General features: G+C 30.3%; 1 protein-coding gene across 1 annotated transcript; it reads left to right on the plus strand.

Annotated features, from left to right (window-relative positions):
* Positions 1 to 8,540: 8,540 nt before the first annotated feature.
* LOC137807489 (EG45-like domain containing protein) lies at positions 8,541 to 9,609 on the plus strand. Its single transcript, XM_068608154.2, has 3 exons — positions 8,541 to 8,732; positions 8,854 to 9,154; positions 9,256 to 9,609. Exons 1-3 carry the CDS (start codon positions 8,618 to 8,620, stop codon positions 9,260 to 9,262), a joined length of 423 nt encoding a protein of 140 aa, XP_068464255.1. The 5' UTR covers positions 8,541 to 8,617; the 3' UTR covers positions 9,263 to 9,609.
* Positions 9,610 to 16,336: the final 6,727 nt, after the last annotated feature.

Raw genomic sequence — 16,336 nt, forward strand, 5'->3', positions numbered from 1 at the left:
AATAATTATCAAATTATAAGCAATTATTGTATGCAATATTGTACGTAATTGTATGATATTGTACCCAATTATATACAATTAATTTAATAATGATAGAATCTCATGATTAGTATCCTCACCTAATTAGATTGTAATTTGGGGAGAGAAACTCCCTATATATTTCCTATATATGAAGGTGATGTAACCATACACATAAAAGAATAAGAAACATTTCTTCTTCTTACCATTTTTTTATCATTTTCTTATATGGTATCAGAGCACTGATCTTGGTGCCCTGACAGACTCTCCATTTTTATTCCCTAAATAAAAAATCATGTCTGGCAAAGAAGGCATCAGTAACGAGTCCGATATAAACCTCGTACAATGCTTCAGTGCCGAGCAAATTCAACAATTGGCAAAGACTATTTACTTGCTCAACAATAACGGTAAAAGTGACACGTTTGTTAGCTCTGCAGGTCTGCTTACCCATAACTCCTCTTCTAATTCTGTTTTTACGAAACCATGGATTTTGGATAGCGGAGCAAGATTACATTGCATCTGATTCACAATTTTTCACACACAGTTCATAATCATTTATTTCAAATGTTAATATGCCCACAGGCTCAACTGCGCCCATCTCATCTACAAGCACAATTAAATTCAATGACAAAATCACTCTCAAAGATGTTCTTTGTGTTCTTTCTTTTAATTTAAATCTCATGTCCATTAGTAAGATAACCAGTTCACTAAATTGTTGTGTCGTTTTTACTCCACATGGTTGCGTTTTACAGGAATTGGCTACGGGAGGATGATTGCCTCGGGTAAACAACACGCAGGCTTATACTACATGTCCCCTCTTCCAAACCAAGCCCACACATCTCAAATATAGGCCGACCCTGATTTATGGCACAAGCGCCTTGGACATCCTTCTTCGGCGTGTCTACAACTTGTATCTTCCTTAAAAATCTCATTCCCATTCATAATAATTGTAGTATTTGTTCCAAAGCTAAACAGACAAGGCTACCCTTTCCTTTAAGCACAATAAAATCTCATTCTCCATTTAATCTATTGTATTGTGACATTTGGGGTCCTCATAAAACCCCAACTCATTTTGGAAAACATTTTTTTCTCACAATAGTCGGTGACTATACTAGATGTACTTGGCTATTTCTTATGAATCACAAATTTGAAACTCAACATCTCTTAGAGTCATTCATTACATTTGCACAAAATCAATTTCAGGCATCTATTAGAACCATCAGCGTTGACAACGGACTAGAATTTATTTAAATATATGATTTTTTTCTCAAAAAAGGTATTGAATGTCAACGCACTTGCGTCTACACTCCTCAACAAAATGGAGTAGTAGAACGCAAACATAGACACGTTTTAAACACAACACGAACCCTCCTATTTCAGTCCAATTTACCATTAGAATTTTGGGGAGAATGCGTTTTAACCGCCACATATATCATTAATCGTTTGCCATCACCTTTTGAGCTACTATATAATCAACCACCTTCACTTTCTCACGTAAAAACTTTTGGTTGCCTCTGTTACGCAACTGTTGTTTCACCTAAGCAAAAATTTGATTCGCGCGCCCGACAATGCATCTTCATTGGTTATCCTCACAGTCAAAAAGCATACAAATTATTTGATATAGATGCAGACACTTTTTTTTACAAGTCGGGATGTCATCTTCCATGAAAGTGTTTTCCCATTCTGCCAACAGTCACAGACACAATCCTCACCTCCATTACAAGGTATTTTGCCCACTATTGACATTGACTTACCCACAACATTCACTCGATCAACCTTCTTCTTTTACTCATCACAATGCACCTGAACCTCCATCAAACTAACATTCTTCTCCTACTCGTCACAATACACCTGAACCTCCATCAAACCAACTCTCTTCTCCTACTCGTCACAATGCACCTGAGCCTCCATCAAACCAACCTTCTTCTCCTACTCGTCATAATACGCCTGAACCTCCAGTAGACCAACCTTCTTCTCCCATGACAAGAAGTCTAGCACCCATTACCAAACATTCTCCAACCGACCTTCCTATTCGACGATCCAGTCGCACATCAACCCCACCTTCCTGGCTTCAAGACTACGTAACGGGATCCCAAGCCAATCATTCGACCACTGCCCAAGACCGACCGAATGGAACCAGGTATCCTATGCATCATTTTCTTTCTAATTCACAATTTTCTTCTACACATAGTGCATATCTTGCTAACATCACAACCACCAAAGAACCTCACACTTATGCTCAAGATATCCTTGATCCAAATTGGCAAAAAGTAATGGACGAAGAGTTTTCCGCCTTGCAGCTAAATCAAACGTGGACCTTGACACCGTTACCTGCTGGGCAGAAACCCATCGGATGCAAATGGGTCTATAAAATAAAGTACAACTCAGATGGTAGCGTCAACAGATATAAGGCGCGCCTTGTCACAAAGGGGTACACTCAGATTGAAGGTGTCGACTATTCTGAAACTTTTTCACCAACAACAAAATTAACAACTTTGAGGTGTTTCCTCACCATTGCAGCAACCAAAAATTGGTTTACTCACCAGCTAGATGTGCAAAATGCCTTCTTACATGGCACATTGCATGAAATTATTTACATGGACTTGCCACCCGGGCATCATCGACAGAGGGAGAACATTGTATGTCAACTCAACAAATCCCTTTATGGTTTCAAACAAGCATCTCGAACATGGTTTTCAACATTTTCTCATGTGATTAAATCTGTAGGATTTCAACAGTCCAATACAGATTACTCTCATCATTTACTGCCCTTTTGATTTATGTGGATGATATTCTTTTGACAGGAAATGATTTGACAGAAATTCAGTGTGTTAAAGATTGTCTATTACAACAATTTCGCATTAAAGATCTTGGAGACCTAAAATATTTTCTAGGGATTGAATTTTCCCGTTCCAAAGCTGGTATTTACATGTCCCAAAGAAAATATGAGGTTGATATTTTGCAGGATACGGGACTCACAGGTGCTCGTCCAGACAAATTTCCAATGGAACAATACCTAAAACTCACACCAGACGATGAAGAGTTATTAAAGGATCCAGTCAAATACAGGCGACTCGTGGGACGACTGATATACCTCACGGTTACTCGGCCTGACATAACATTTTCGGTTCGGACCTTAAGTCAATATATACAGGATCCACGAAAACCTCATTGGGATGCCACAATTTGAGTCCTAAAGTACATCAAAGATCACCAGGACAAGGATTGCTATTGCCATCCGAAAACAATCTGACATTGACAGCTTATTGCGACTCAGACTGGGGAGGTTGCCAAACAACTCGGATATCAGTATCTGGGTATTGCATTTTTCTTGGTTCTTCTATTATCTCATGGAAGTCAAAAAAACAGACAAACATATCAAGATCATCAGCGAAAGCAGAATACCGCGCGATGGCCAATACTTGTTTGGAGATAGTTTGGTTGCGATATCTGTTGCAGGATTTAAAGGTGTCATGTAACTTGCCAGTTCAACTTTTCTGTGACAATCAAGCGGCATTACATATAGCAGCAAACCCAGTATTTCATGAACGCACAAAACACATTGAGATAGACTGTCACATTGTGCGTGAAAAATTACAAGCTGGGATAATCAGTCCTTCATATGTACTGACACAGTATCAGCTCACAAATATTTTTATAAAGGCACTAGGCAAGAAACGGTTTTTGACGCTACGACACAAGTTGGGGATTCATGATCTTCACCTACCAACTTGAGGAGTATTAAGGAAATAATAATTATCAAATTATATGCAATATTGTACTCAATTATATGCAATTAATTTAATAATGATAGAATCTCATGATTAGTATCCCCACCTAATTAGATTGTAATTTGGAGAGAGAAACTCCCTATATATTTCCTATACATGAAGGTGATGTAACCATACACGAATAAAAAACATCTCTTCTTCTTACCATTTTTCATTTTTTTTATCATTTTCTTATAAGGTTGTTCTTGTAGCTTCTTTTTTGCTTGCCTCTCCTTAGGTTCTCGATGAAGGTTCTCGATGAAGGTTTGGTGGTAGTTAGTTCTAGGTCTACCTCTAAGAAGCTTTTATTTATGGTCCTATTAGTATCCATCAAGAGTGTTGTAATAATAGTTCTGGTTCTGTATATGGGTTGGGATACCCCTGAAGTATCCTCTTAATTTTTTTTTATTCATTGCTGATAAAAAAAAATATTTTCAATTAATTACAAAAATTGTTATATCAACTGGTAAAAAAATTTATCAAGTTTTTTTTTTAAATTATTAGATGAAGTTTACGGTGTCTCTATGAAGTTTTTATGTCATTTTATATATTATCTTATCTTAGACTTAGATTGTTGTTACTTTGAAAGTAAACAATTAATAGGTATGTGAAACTAAATCATACTTTTTGTATTTATGAAATTAAAGTATCATAACCCTATGATTTATTGAATTTGAGCATTTTGCCTATTGGGGATTTTGTTTGGTCTTATATTGTTTGAATTTAATTACTGAAACAATTATGTATTACTTTGAATGTTCAAGGTGTATATTTTGAATGAATATGTTAATATGAAAATTTTGATATAATTAAGCTTTAGTTGGTATATGAAGTGAGTTGATATGTTTTTAGTTCTTAATCAAATTGTGTAAATTTGTTGTTTTATGGTTTATTTTATATTATTTAAGTATTGTCTTTGTCAATTGAGAAATGTTTAAATGTCTAACTAATCATCTAACTAATAATGATTCTCATTTAAATTATAGTTTAAAGTTTGAGCCAGAATAAAAGAGAAATTAACAATTTTTTAGAGCTTTTATCACTTGAGTGATGAGTGATGGTTCAAATGATTAAGAGTTACTAACTTAGTTTGTGGCATGAATAAAAAGTTGTGTTGCTCCCTCACGTTAAATTGAACATTCTTTTCCCTAACAAATGCAATATATATTATATTTTCCCCTTATATATACATATAATATAGTAATCTATATTTTACTATTTTTATTAATTTTTTAAAACATAATTAATATATTTACTTGTATATATTTTAAATAATAACTATTTTAGATTCTAAATTAATCTTTATAGTGATTAATTTAAAATTTAAAATAAAATTTAACTAATATATTGGTAGTTAATATTAGATATTAGTTTAGAAATTAATATATAATTTGTTATTAATAATAAAAAATATTTTAAATATTAATAGTTTTTTAATTTATAAAATAGTTAAAATTTAATTAATGTAGCATTTAATATAAACATATAAAAAATATAAATACATTGGTAATTTATATATTAGTTTTGATATTTATTAAATTCATATAATTAGAGAATTTATTAAACTTACAGAAAGCTGAGCAACTTATTTAACACGGAACTTAATGTTTGTTTCTTCAATTTTTTTAGAATTTTAATTTTAGTTTCTAATAAAAAATTCTGTGTGTATGACGTCGGGTCATTTTCTCGTGAGCACTCTTTTTCTAACATTAAATAATAACATTAACTTATTTATAATATAATATTATTGGCGTAATTTTTCAAATTTGTTTTCTTATTCGATAGGTTTTTATAACATTTTTATGGAAGTGAGTTTTTGAAAAAATCATCAGTTATCAAATAAGAAAAGAAGGTTGTGTTTACTTATTTACATAATTTTTTTTAATCATGAATTTGCCACAATGATATTTTAGAACCATAGAGAGTGCTATTAACCGTGATTAATGATTAGTCTTGTCATTTAAAATTATGATAAGACATGTATTTTAAATTGTATTTATAATTAATTAGTGTAATGACCCACTGAAAAGAAGAAGGGAGACACGTGGGTTGTATTTAGTCAATGTTCTGGTAAATGTGGGTCTTCTGATAATGATAATAGCATTATTAATTCATCAATAAACTTTTTAACTTTTATAGTTTGCACGTATGGACTTCCTTAAGTCACGTTAGATCCAGGTATCAAAACGCTAAGAGTTAAACTCACCTAATCAATCTCTACAGAACTCAGATCCAGATTTTTGTCCCAACATTGTAACATACAAAATTTATAAAAAAAGTAAATTATAAACATGAAGCAAGAAGAATATAGGTATACTCATTTCCATTTCCTTTTTATTTGTAGAGATGAAAAAATGGATGGGACCGCATCATTTACATAAAAGAGTTTACATTTTAAACTTGTTAATCTGTATTGGTTCCACTCGTCTAATCTATTAATTCGATGGGATATAGGTATAGTGAGACAAACTATCTCTTTTTTATTTTTGACACTTTTAAAGAGATATTATGTTTTTGAAATAAAAATTGTTGGTGGTCAATGTTTTGTATAAAACTTTATTTATATTAATTTTTTTATATATCATTTGATTCATTGAAATATTGTTGATATTTATTTTAGTTTATTAGGTATTAAATCTTCTTTCATTAGAATATTAAAATTTGATTTAATTTTATTATTCTTTTTTGTATTTTTATTGTCCAAAAAGTGATATCAATTATTCTAACCAATTAAATAGATCTAAAAAAAAAGTGACGAATCATCTCACCAACCCGTCAACCCTCCCTATGATAGAATGTGTTGTTATTTTCAGCCCGCATAACTTTAAAAGGTCAGTAGCGGATCGAGTCAAACCTGATTGGACTGGTTGTTTTGTCATCCATACTATTTTGAGGTATTTAAGTTTAGTATCTCTAAATTTGGAATTTGATTTGTTTGATGAGGGTAAAAAGAAAATATATTTTAACAAAATTCTTGAATGATTAAACAAGTAAGAGCTTCCTACAAGAGAGAAAAAAAATATATTAGAGTATTAAGTAATGAGTAAATATTTTTCTATAAAATTAATGCTCTATTATAAGCTTTTGATCTTTAATAAATAAATAAAATATAAAATAAAATAAAAAAAATTCAAATGTTTTTTATTATCTTATAAGAGATTGTGATGTATTTTTATGTATGATAAATTATTAAAAAGTTTAACTGATAACTAATTAATTAATATTTGAGTAACTTTCTAATGATAAATGGACTATTAGTTTTCCATTCTCGAAAATGAATGAGTTAATGTAACATTTTTTTATAATTGATTTAATTATGACCAAACTTTTTTATTTGACCATATTAAATTAATTCATTTTAAGAATATGTGCTTCATTACAATGAAAACATTGTTAGGAAAAACTCATCCTATAAATTAAAAACAAAAGATAAAGATCATATAGCTCTCTAACATGTGTATTATAGTGTCAAGTTTCTCTATTTTTAGTAATCTCTTCTCTTATTTCAGGAATTATGTTCGATTATACTTTTTAAGTTGTTATTATTATTGTTTTTTGTGATAAAATTATGATTATTCTTATTGTAATTATTATTATTTTATTACTACTACTAATAATATATTATTATTAATATTAATGTGATTATTATTATTATTGATATTATTAATTATATTTAACATTATTAATTATTATTATGATTAATTTGATTATTAATATATTATTATTAATGTTAATTTATTAATAATATCAATTTTAATTTTTCAATAATTTAGTTTATCTATACTTATATATAAAGGGGATTCTCCATTATAACTATTTTTGGTTGTACACAAATTTATTTTTATATCAATATTTAATTTTATTAAGAGAGACTTACACTACATTTATTTGAAAAGAATAAGTTAAATAAAACTTTGAATGAGTTAGAAAATAAATATTTTCTTTGAGTTTGTTACTGGAGTTTCTCATTTTATTTTTCTTCTTTTCATTATTATATTCCTCTTTTTTAGTTTTATATTATTAACAAATCAAAATTAGTGTTTTACAAGTCCTGAAGTCACGAGAATGAAACCCATGACATAATTGCTTTAATATAATTATGTTCATTGTGTTATTAAATTTAAATTTGTTTAATATATTAACTTAATTATTAAAATTGTATGTTGAAACTCATAGCTGATTAGAGAAAATGTTTCTATCTTATTTTTTTTTAATGATATTTGATATTTAAAAGATACAAATGCACATATAATAATATACCTATAATAATAATAAAAGTAAAAAAATACGTATAATAAAATAAATAAGTAACACATGAAATTACATAAGAATATTATTTTAAAAAAATATATTTAAATATTCCAAAATTACTTATGAATTCTTACCTCAAAATATTTTTTTTGCCCCTAAATTACTTGAGTGTTATGAAATAGTTTATATCTAACTTGATTTCCAGTTCAAATAAAAATTGTGAAATCAGTTAACTTATTTATAAATCCAAAGTCCATAGATAATTATGAATATATAACTTTAAAATTTCGAAAGTGTTGATCTATAGAAATAGTAAAAGGATTTTAATTAAGTTAGGTTGGAGTTATATGTGATTGCGGAATTCCATCATCATCATCATCTATATCAATTATGTGCAGCCTGGCCCACCAAAATTAAATTGCTAAGCTAACATTGACTTCTACCTAAAGTGTGAACGCAAGAAAAGAAAGGTTTAATGAAGTACCCCATTTTATAAATAACATGAACCAATATCATAATGTACTATATAATTCCCACATCTTAATATCTTATCCTCGCATACCTTCATCTCTACGATCATGCCACCAACAACACTTCACTTTTTTTCTTCTTTCTTCCTTCTTTTCATAACTCTCCCGCACCACTCCAACGCTGACGTCGGCACCTCTTCCCGTTACTCCCCTCCATATTTACGTAAGTTCAATATCATACATCTTCATCACTCAAAATTATATTTATATGTCAAACAATAATTAATTAATTAATTAAAAATAATTAATTCTTAATTATGTATGTATCTTATTATGTTATATAGCCTCGGGGTGTTACGGCACCGAAGCCACGCAGTTTCCGTCGAGTAATCTTTTTGCGGCGGCCGGAGATGGAATATGGGACAATGGAGCGGCGTGTGGGAGGCAGTACCTAGTGAGGTGTATAAGTGCAGAGGAACCTAGAACTTGCATTCCCGACCTGAGTATTCAGATTAAGATTGTTGATTACGCCGCATCTTTGGTGTCGCCGCCCTCCACCGCCGGCACAACCATGGTTCTTTCCGATAAGGCTTTCGGGACTATAGCCAATGCATCTGCCACCGTGATCAATATAGAGTTCCAACAGTAAATTTCAGTTGCTCCCTCTTTTTTCTTTGTTTGAAGGATTAATCAATTAACTGATAAAAAAGAAGCTTATTCGAGTATCATTACATCTTTGCGTGCAGGGTCTGATATAATTGGTGGCACATAGTTGCATCATGAAGTTACCTTCAATTTGATCGGTGAGTGATTTGATTTTGTGTTTGGAGTTGGAATCCAATTATCATTTTGAGAGATCGTGTGTGTGCGCTCGTGCAAATTCGTTGTGTTGGTTTTTGGTTACAGTATTTGGGTAATTTCGTGATAAGGTGCAGTATTTTGGGTTTTTTTCAATTGAACGGAAGGGAGAATTGGTGGGAAATTTCGTGGACGTTCACTACCTTTGAATGATTCCATAACTGGGAGCAGTTGATCTTGTGCAGTTGCAGCGCAATTGTAATTATTGATTAGTCAAAGAACCAGCATTTTTTTCCTCTTTACTTTTTTGCCCTTTTGAATTACTATATTTCAGCGTTACTTTGGAGCCGTTGAAATGTCGTTGAAAACTACTGTTCCTCAACAACTTTCTTACACAACTAATCACAAGTCTTTCAAAAAAATAAAAAAAACAAATGCTAAATATTGGTGACCTCATACAAAGATATTCCTATCTTTTATGCCGTATTGAAAATAAAGATGGCAATAAAAAATGTTTTTTAATAAGAAAAAATATAATTAAAAAATGAGTAAAAATACAGTTGAAGTTATAAATTTAAAACGCAGTTTTGATATTTAATAGAGATAATATTGCAAATAATAAAAATTAAAAGTTTAAATTATATTATATATAAACTATAATTTTAACTATTTAGTTTTATTTTATATATTTTATTGTATTTTAAAATATTTTTCTTGATTTTTTACCATGGTGCCATTTTTTATTTTTTATACCAAAATTGGTACCACTTGTTTTATCAATTTATTTTAAAAGAATTTCAAACTTTTTATGTCAACTTGATACGATTTTGGTTACATCAACTTGAAATTGTATCAAGTTGTTACTACTTTTGTCCAATTAACTTGAAGTCATATTAAGTTGACAAGATTTTAGTTAATTTTTTATATTTTCAATATTCATATTTTTAAATAAATAAATATTATTAATTATTTAATTTTTGTTGAAATTAATTACAATTTAATAGTAAGGTATGTAATATTTGAAATTAATTTGATAAATAAAATTTATATGTTTGCATATTTGATTTAAAAAATATTAATATATAATTTGGAAATAATACGGTTAATATTTCGGTTGACATCATCATACATGGATTTAGGTTGTGATTTGATTGAGTAAATTGTGTTATGTAATTAATTGAAGAGATGGTGTTAGGTTTTATCAGTGAAAAATTTATAAATCATGTTTGACGATAATGTAATATATTAATTTAGTTATTTGATTAATAAAAAATATGAAAGCGTTTTGTAAATTGTATCATAAATATTGTATTGTAAAAAACTATAATTATAAAAAAGAATATGTTATTACATTTAGACATAAATAGAGAATTCAAATTGTTATTGCATTTGAAAAATAAATACATAATTATTGTTGTGCATTTAAAAATTAAATATTTCAAGAAGTAATAGTTTTATAGAACATGTAATGATGAGAAAATATTCATTATTAACTAGATAAATTAGTTAGATTCATTAAAAGATATGAAATAAAAATAAAATGGATCAACAAAACACGTAAAAAAAACATGTAAAATAGTTATAATTCAACCCCTAATTTAGAAATTTAAACATTTTTACATATTTTGTGATCATAACATGAATAAGAACAATTTATTTCCAAATTTGTGTTAATTTCAGGATTTTAGAGGGAAGTGGAGATGAAAGGGATAAAGGAGAATAAATTAGATGAAAAAGGAAAGTTGAAACATTGAAAACTCGCCGAAACTCATCCAAGCCAGATCACTCCAAAGGAACTCGCCCAAGACTCGCTCAAGCGAGTTCACTCCAGTGAAGTTGGGTTTTTTCTCGTAAAACTCGCCCAAGCAATTAATAACCAGTCTAGGCGAGATGTCACTTAGCCCAAACCCAACTAGGTTAAAAATGAGGCGTGAGACATAACCTAGACATCATTGGGAGAATAGAGAGAGATACAAAACCCTAGAGGAGGCAACTGTAAAAAAAGAAACATCTTGAATCTTCTTTTCTTGTTTTCCATGATTGTAATGACCAACATGAGTGGTTAATTCTTCTCTTTGGGATCGAGAGTAATATGTTTAAACTCTTATGTATTGAGATGATATTTATGTATAATATTTCAGTTCTTGATTGATGATTCATATTATCATTTTATTCTCAAAGCTTAAATTATTACTAATTTTGATCATTAGATTCGACTGGAAAGTACTTTTAAGAATCTAACTTAAATGATAATGTTGGGTATATTTGAATGTTAGGAATAGATTTGAAATGTTAATTGTTTTATAACATATGTTTGTAATCATAAGGAGCTTTTAGAAATATGCAAGAAATTGATATTTAGGAGACTCTCTTAATAATTTTGTATGTGAGGAATCAATATGAATGATTTTTATATGTGCATCAATATCAATCAAGACTGAATATTATAATCTTTTGTAAAAGTACAAATGAGTGAAAAGGATGAACCTCAATCCCAATTTTTTCAATTTACTCACACAAACTTTTACTTGCTTTATTTACATTCGTGCAAATTCATCATACACAACAAACCTTTTCCAACAAATTTTTATATACTGTTTTCTATTTAGTGAATATTATACTTGAGAATTCAATTGTTCTTTGTGGGTTCTATATCCGTCCTTAGGGACAAATTATTTGACATGGTACATTTGTCGTAAAATAGTCATCAAGTTTTTGTGCATTTGGAAGATAAATACTTCGAGAAGTAATGGTTTTATAAAACACATAATGATGAGAAAATATTCATTATTAACTAGACAAATTAGTAAGTTTCATTAAAAGATATAAAATAAAAATGAAATGGATCGATAAAACACGTAAAAATTCTATTATATATTAATATTATTATCACTACAAGAAATTATTCATTTACATATCGATTATTACATACGAATTTGTATTCGTAAGTAAAATGAACGTTACATACGGATATTTACATACGAATCTCATTCAGTATGTAAATAGACATTACATACAAATTTTTCCGTATGTAAACCAAAGGTAATTACATACAACTATAATCCGTATGTAAGGTATTTAAAATTTAATTCAAAAAATAGAAATTATTACATACGAATATAATCCATATGTAAGCTTTTACAAATTTAATTTAAAAAAAAAATTGTTACATACAGATATAATTCGTATGCAAGTTAATAAAAATTTAATTAAAAAAAAATTTGCATCAAAGGCCATAATTGCCACCATTAAGCAACAATTTGGTGAGCCATGACTAACATGGGGGGTAATCCCAAAGGCTGACCGAAATCTATTTTTTCAACGTTTTAAGGTACTTTTTTTTATTCCCTTTAAAAATGTTGATGATTGGATTGATGATTCTTGTTGTTTTGCAAAGGAAGGTCACATGAAGGGTTAAGGATGAAGAAAAAGACAAGAAAAAATTCCATACGAAGGCTTCTCACACCCTTTCACAAATGTTTAAAGATGCTCGCCAAGCAGGTAAACGACCAGAATGAATTGTAAATAGTGTTTCGAACAGCCTCCTGGAACAGTGGAACATGCCTGTGTATCGATTCAAATGTGATACAGCTAAAAAGAATCGTTTATCCGGAAAAGGTAGATGTCTGCACACCAGAGGATCCATTAGCGTGCATGAACACACTATTCGTTTGGTATGACTTCCATATAAAATTTTGTATTAATCTATGATTAATTATTAGCTCTTTAATTTATAAAATGTTTTCTTTATAGACAGAGAAGTTTGACCGTCCAGTCCATGCTGATGAAGTGTTTCAACAAACACATATACGGAAGAGCACTAAGGATTTTGTAGATCGTAGATCGAGGCGGACACATGTTAGTTTTTTTTTAACTTTTTTTTTCATGTACATTAATTACTATGATAACAAATATTTTTCATTTTAATAGGAAGATTTTGAAAGTAGATTCTTTCGAGCATTATCTTAGTCACAATCTATGTCTGCCTCGATATCTACTCCATTAGATTCTGCTGAGGAGGAAAGATTAAGAAACAATTGTTGGTTAAAAGTAGGGATGGCAAAGCGGGTCAGCCCACCTCGCACTTGGCTCGCCCCACAAAGTGAATGCGGGCTAGATTTTTCGTCTCGCCCTGCATAAGGGCTGGCCCGCGGGTTTGCCGCGGGCCAGCTTGCATTCATTTTTTAGGCTTCTTCTTCATGCAACCCCACAATTTGGTAAATCCCAAAACTGACATTCACCTTTTATTTAAAAAAACTAGAGTTTTTTAGGTTACCGGATATTGAGATCCGGGAGTATGCTACGGATTCATCAATCCAGGAGTGTGATACGGATTCATCAATCCGGAAGTGATTCGTGTTCTTTTTTAAAGAAAGGGGTGTTTCGAAAGCAACTTGTTGATTTTCGGATTGCTAAATCCAGAAGTCTAATTTTTGTTACGGATTGATGGATCTGAAAGATTACCGGTTTCACCAATCCGGAAGATTTATGGATTTCCCAATCCGGAATGCTAAAATATAAATGTGGATTTCCTATTCCGTAAAATTACCGAATTGCATTGTCCGGAAGAAGAAAGAGTAGTGTGGGTCTTATGTGTATTTTGGAATTTTTAAAAAATAATAGGGATATTTTTGTCTTTGCATTACATTATGGGGGTGCAAGAAGAAAAACATAGGGGTGCAGGAAGAAACTGCCTCATTTTTATTTTTTAAAAAAATTGTTTTTTTTTTTACTTTTTGTTCTTCAAAAGCTGTCAAATTGAACCTATATATTTGTTACTATCAAACATGATTTTTTTTTTCTTCCATTTCAAACATCAATAATTTAATTAAGATAAAAATCAAATATCAATATTCTTCCACTTCCAAAACATTAAAATACCTAATTCAAAAACATTAAACATAAACATTATTGACATTCTTGCATTTTAATAACATTGGATGCAGTCTTAAAAGAATTTTCATCCTATTTTTCATAATTATAATCTTCTCGTCATTTGCATACATTAAAACAATCACAATTAATTAATTAATTAATTAATTTTCCATAAAAATAATGCAATAAAAATAAGATCAATTAAAATAATTGAATTACCCTAAAAAAATCGATGCTTCTAACTAGAAGTAAAAATGATTGCTTCTACGTTTTCAGACAAAATTCGATTTCTATACTTGTTAAGAATTCGAGAACCAATGCAAAAATCATTGTTTTCTCCTTTTCTTTAAATTATCGATTTTAATTCTTATTGTACCGTCTTGGAATTGCTAGAATTATGGCCGATCAAACCCACTCTATGTACCGTCCCAAAATTTTCAGGAATTAAGCCGACCGAATAGTCAGAAAGTGTAGTGGAATGGACCTAGACCCATCCTGACCCGCTTTGCCAAATGGTGTGGGAAACAAGCAATCCCGCCACTGCATGATCAGGACGTTTTCGACACATGAAATTCCAACCTCGTTAAGTGCCACGATTTATTCACATAATATCCTCGATTATATCATAAATGCTATAATTGCTTGCACAATATCTCTGATTATACTACATAAATGCTATAATTTACCTGCTCAATATCCCTTATTATATAACATAAATGCTTTAATTATATTAGAGAATACATCTATTTATATACATGATATTCATATTTTATGAAAGGATACTCTAATACGCCACATTAAAACCTGGAGAAACCAGGATTAAAGATCCAAGCCCATGAAGGCTTATAAATACATGACCACTCAGAGGGAGTACACTCAACTCGCATCTTTGCACTATATTCACTACATACACAGTTTTTGGTGCTCTTACTAACTTGAGCGTCGAAGTGTCATTGCAGGAGGAGCCCCCCTCGTTTCCTGAATATTGAATCACTAAAGCGTGAAGGGAGACTGCCAGGAGCTCATCCAGATTTTGACCGACCTCGAGTCGATGAGAACAAATATTATTATTGGCATTGTACCATCTCGGAGCTGCCAGGAATTTGGCCGAATAGACCAACCTAGTGGATTGCCCCCCAGGGCCGACCAAGCTAGCCTAAAACACGACAAAGTGGGCTCGAAAAAGCCCCATTGCATTGATTTGATACAATATAATGGCACTGTCTAGGGCATGCTAGGAATTGAGACGATGTTGATTTTTCTCGAAAAGTGTACCAATTCAACTGTAATATAATACTATTTAAAGTACCAATGTCGAACACACAGAGAACAATTCTAATTAAGAAGTTATGATATAAAACTCATTAAGCATAAAAATAACTTTGAGAACTTGTTCATAACCAAATTAAAGATTTCACAATAAGTAACTTAAAGGTTTAAGATTTGATTCAAGACGTAACAAAATTAACTTATCAAATATAGATAAAAATACTTGGGATTGAATTGCGTCTATCTCAATCAGTTGTATTTTGGAATAATACAATATATAATACTCAATACTACTTATTTTTTATGCTTAATTTAAAGTCACTCACCTTGATTCCTTACAGATGAAATTCATAAGATGATTTCTCAAACACTGATTCCTCAGATATTTAACAAATCATCCAGCTTTAAGAACAAAATTATGATACAATTAATAACTTGAAATCTATTCCTAGCATTAGAAGTTATCAAGTATTTTCATCTATTTCAGATCCTTAAAAATACTTTTCATTCAAATTTAAGGATCAAAATCAAGACTCCATTGATCAGATAGAATCAAGCAATAAACATGAAACGAAAATACCAAAAACAAGTAGAAAATAAAATATTATATATATATATATCATCAAGAATACATTTGAACAAAGTAGATTACATTCAATCACAAGTTAGAAAGCACTTAGCCACTCATGATAGCTCCTCCAATCTTAATCTGATTTGCATAAGAAGGGTTGATCTTAGTAGATTTTTCTCCTAAGAACAAATGTTTTCTTCTCTTTCTCTCACTAACTTCTCTCTAAACATCACTTCTTTTTCCACCGCCCCTGTTTTTATCTTTGTTCCATAATTTATTTAATAAACTTTAGGTCAAGCGAGTCAATCTAGCTT

The sequence above is a fragment of the Phaseolus vulgaris genome, chromosome 3 (genome assembly GCF_051622355.1).
Source record: "Phaseolus vulgaris cultivar YP4 chromosome 3, ASM5162235v1, whole genome shotgun sequence".
NCBI classification, from domain to species: domain Eukaryota; kingdom Viridiplantae; phylum Streptophyta; class Magnoliopsida; order Fabales; family Fabaceae; genus Phaseolus; species Phaseolus vulgaris.